At 36.4% G+C, this 2,916-nt stretch overlaps 1 protein-coding gene across 1 annotated transcript in view; it reads right to left on the bottom strand.

Moving 5' to 3' along the window:
* The window catches only part of LOC107741667 (neuropilin and tolloid-like protein 1), a 107,239-nt gene extending 104,839 nt beyond the window's left edge, over positions 1 to 2,400 (bottom strand). Inside the window, exons 1-3 of the mRNA XM_016554438.1 lie at positions 2,308 to 2,400; positions 1,379 to 1,432; positions 1,158 to 1,292 (exon numbers count right to left, since the gene is read on the bottom strand). Coding sequence (XP_016409924.1) covers positions 1,158 to 1,292; positions 1,379 to 1,432; positions 2,308 to 2,335 — 217 coding nt within the window. The 5' untranslated portion in view covers positions 2,336 to 2,400. The remainder of the gene's footprint in view (positions 1 to 1,157; positions 1,293 to 1,378; positions 1,433 to 2,307) is intronic.
* Between the last annotated feature and the right edge of the window lie 516 nt (positions 2,401 to 2,916).

The following is a 2,916-nucleotide window of genomic DNA, read 5'->3' as shown; positions in this document are numbered from 1 at the left end:
TTTACGAAAATTACCCCGCCAAATTGGCTAGTGATTTGACAGCGTTCCCCGCCACAGCTGATTTTTACCCGCATTTGGCGGGTTGGCGGGTGTTAATTTCTAACCCTGATCGGGTTGGTAATGTCTGCCATTACTAGCATACAAAGGAAGTTTTGGTGATATGGATTGCATTCATATGCATTTATTTCCACTGTAACATGATAATCACACAAAATGACTAAAATTTTGAAAGGATGAAAATAATATACTAATACAAGAGGAATTAGCTCCGAAGTTTGAAGACCACATGGGTTTAATAGTGGGATTTATTAATAAGATCTCATAATATTTGTAATCAGTGCTGGGAAGTGACTGACTACATGTAATCTGGATTGCGTAATCAGATTCCAGAAATTAGTTACTTGTAATTAGATTATATTAGGCCTACATTTTAAAATACTCGTAATCAGATTACAGTTACTTTATTATTGACTACATGAATACATATTCACACAAGTGTTAACATTTCAACATTGCATCAACTACTGATGAGCATTATTTTTATTTGAATTATTACTCAGTGGGTTATTTAACCATGTATTACTATGTATTTGGAAGGCTTTTGTCTTTCAAAACATTACAATGCACAAAATGCAAAAAAAATAACATATTTTTAGTAAGTGTTTTATTTTGATTGTTGTTTTACTATTATTTATATATTATTTATCTATCTAGCACTGTTTGTAATTATATTATGACAGCAAATAGATTATCACATATAAACCATCTGATTACAAAAAAAATTACTACTAGCTTCTTAGTTCAATTTGATTATTAGCTAGCAGCAGCACAGTATGCTAGCAGTCCAACAGATGCAACTGAAAGACAACCCAATTTTTCTCCCCTTTTTTTGGAAATCTAATTGCGTTAATCAAATTAACATTTAGATATTGAAAGATTGTTAATCTATAAATCCTTCTGTTATGAATGCAAATGAAAGACTAGTGCGTATTAGCATCATAATGGTGCTGCATATGATGAACAATCAACTGATTGCTCCTGCATCTTTCACTCCAAGTGCCACTGCGCTGCTGAACAATTCAAAACAACCCCCACCATCCAAGTGTCACGTGACAGATTTGTATGTGTTGTAAGTTTTTTTTAATTTATTTTTTTACCTTCAATGATGTAGATGCATTCTCGCTCTGGAGGATATTTGTTTGGGTAATTGGGTGAGGTGAAGAGGCCTCCCTCTGGTTCTTTCACCCAGGTTCCACACTGCTCTGCTGGCTGCACTCCTGAATTGTTTTTCACTGAGAGAGAGCAGTCAAATGTCAGAGATTGCCAGGAAACATGGAGATGGAGAGTGGGTGGGTATTCTGTGACAAAACATCATTACCGGTTTCCTTCTTTGTTGCCCCAGACAACCCAAGCATGAGAAGACCTGCAACAACTGTGACAAAAGATTTAAGATCAAAACAGCATACAACCATGTGGACTGTTGCATTAAATTACAAAACGGATATTTGAAAATGCATTGTAGGAATGGTTGAAACTCAAGACCTGAAATCGTATCCTTAAGGAATTTGATCTAAACCAGGATAAAATTTCTTGTACTTTTATTTCTATTTGTTGTTATTTATTATGTATTTATTTTGCGTTTATTTCTCAGACTGATTCATTTACTATGGATGTACTGTACATTTGGGAAACAGATGATTTTATAATCTCACCTTAATCTGGTAGCTGTTTTGGAATATGGTAGCTAATACAATTGGTCGCCGATTGGTTGACTAGCTACAAACCAACTTAAACTTATATGCCCATCTAGCAACCGGTTTGTTGCTGTTCCAAGATGTTCTACCAACTTGAACTAGCTAATAACCAGCTTCGAACAACCATTTTAGGCCAGCTAGAAAGCTACCATGTAAAAACCAGCTTAACAAACTGGTATGACAAGTTTATAGATGGTTTGTTGCTGGTCCAAGATGGTTTACCAGCTTGTGGACTACCACATCACTAGCTTGGACCGGCTAATAACCAATTTTGCACCAGCAAATAATCAGCTTAGACCAGCTAGAAACCAGATACCAGCTTAAGATGTATTTTCCAGCAGAAAACAACACAACTGGGAAAATATGATATAGACTGCAATGTCATGCAGTTGCATATCACTCTAAGTATATTAAATGAAATTATTTCAATCAGCTTACAATCACACACAAAGTTCCTAAAGGAAGAAAGCGATACTGACCGGTAATTGCGAATAGACCTCATGCGTAAAATGAAACAGAGAAGAGAGTGAAGTTAACTGGCAGCTGGACTCACCGTGAAGGAACCTGTTCCCATGTACCATGTCTATTCCTTTCACAAAGGGCTTTCTCAACTAATTCCATTTAGATCGGAATACTTTCAGAAGAAAATATGGATATTTACGAAAAAAAGAAGCAAAAATCACAGCGAATATGTCAATAGCCCTGAATTAATTTCACTATATTAATCAATTACAATGGAGATTCCAGCAGAGATCCACAACTATGCATTATTAGTTCCGTATAAAACCAGAAAAAGGTGCAAACATTTCCATCCAAACGTTTCCAAACCCCTCTGGTGCTCTTGATGGATTAATAGGTCCGTCATTAGCTTTTCCTGAACGCTCCACCTTTCCAGAGTCACGAAAAAGATTCATAAAGGGGAAAGGTTGGAAAATCTTCCATCCATCTCCAAGGAACACTTCTAAGAATATCCATTCCAGTTCATTTTTCCATTGCTGAGCAAAGCCAACTTCAACAAGAAAACTCAGCGACAAGAAACGTGTTTAAAGCCTCATTCCCCTGTTTCCTCGGCGGTATATGCAGTATAAAACCCCTTTCCTTCCCTCCACATCAAAGAGTTAATTCATTTCATCGCTCCTCTCCGGCCATTCATTAATTTCAG

This window comes from Sinocyclocheilus rhinocerous, unplaced genomic scaffold, assembly GCF_001515625.1.
Source record: "Sinocyclocheilus rhinocerous isolate Xijiao unplaced genomic scaffold, SAMN03320098_v1.1 scaffold100, whole genome shotgun sequence".
NCBI classification, from domain to species: Eukaryota; Metazoa; Chordata; class Actinopteri; order Cypriniformes; family Cyprinidae; genus Sinocyclocheilus; species Sinocyclocheilus rhinocerous.
The sequence above is the reverse complement of the archived record's forward strand: the minus strand, read 5'-3'. Positions and strand labels throughout refer to the sequence as shown.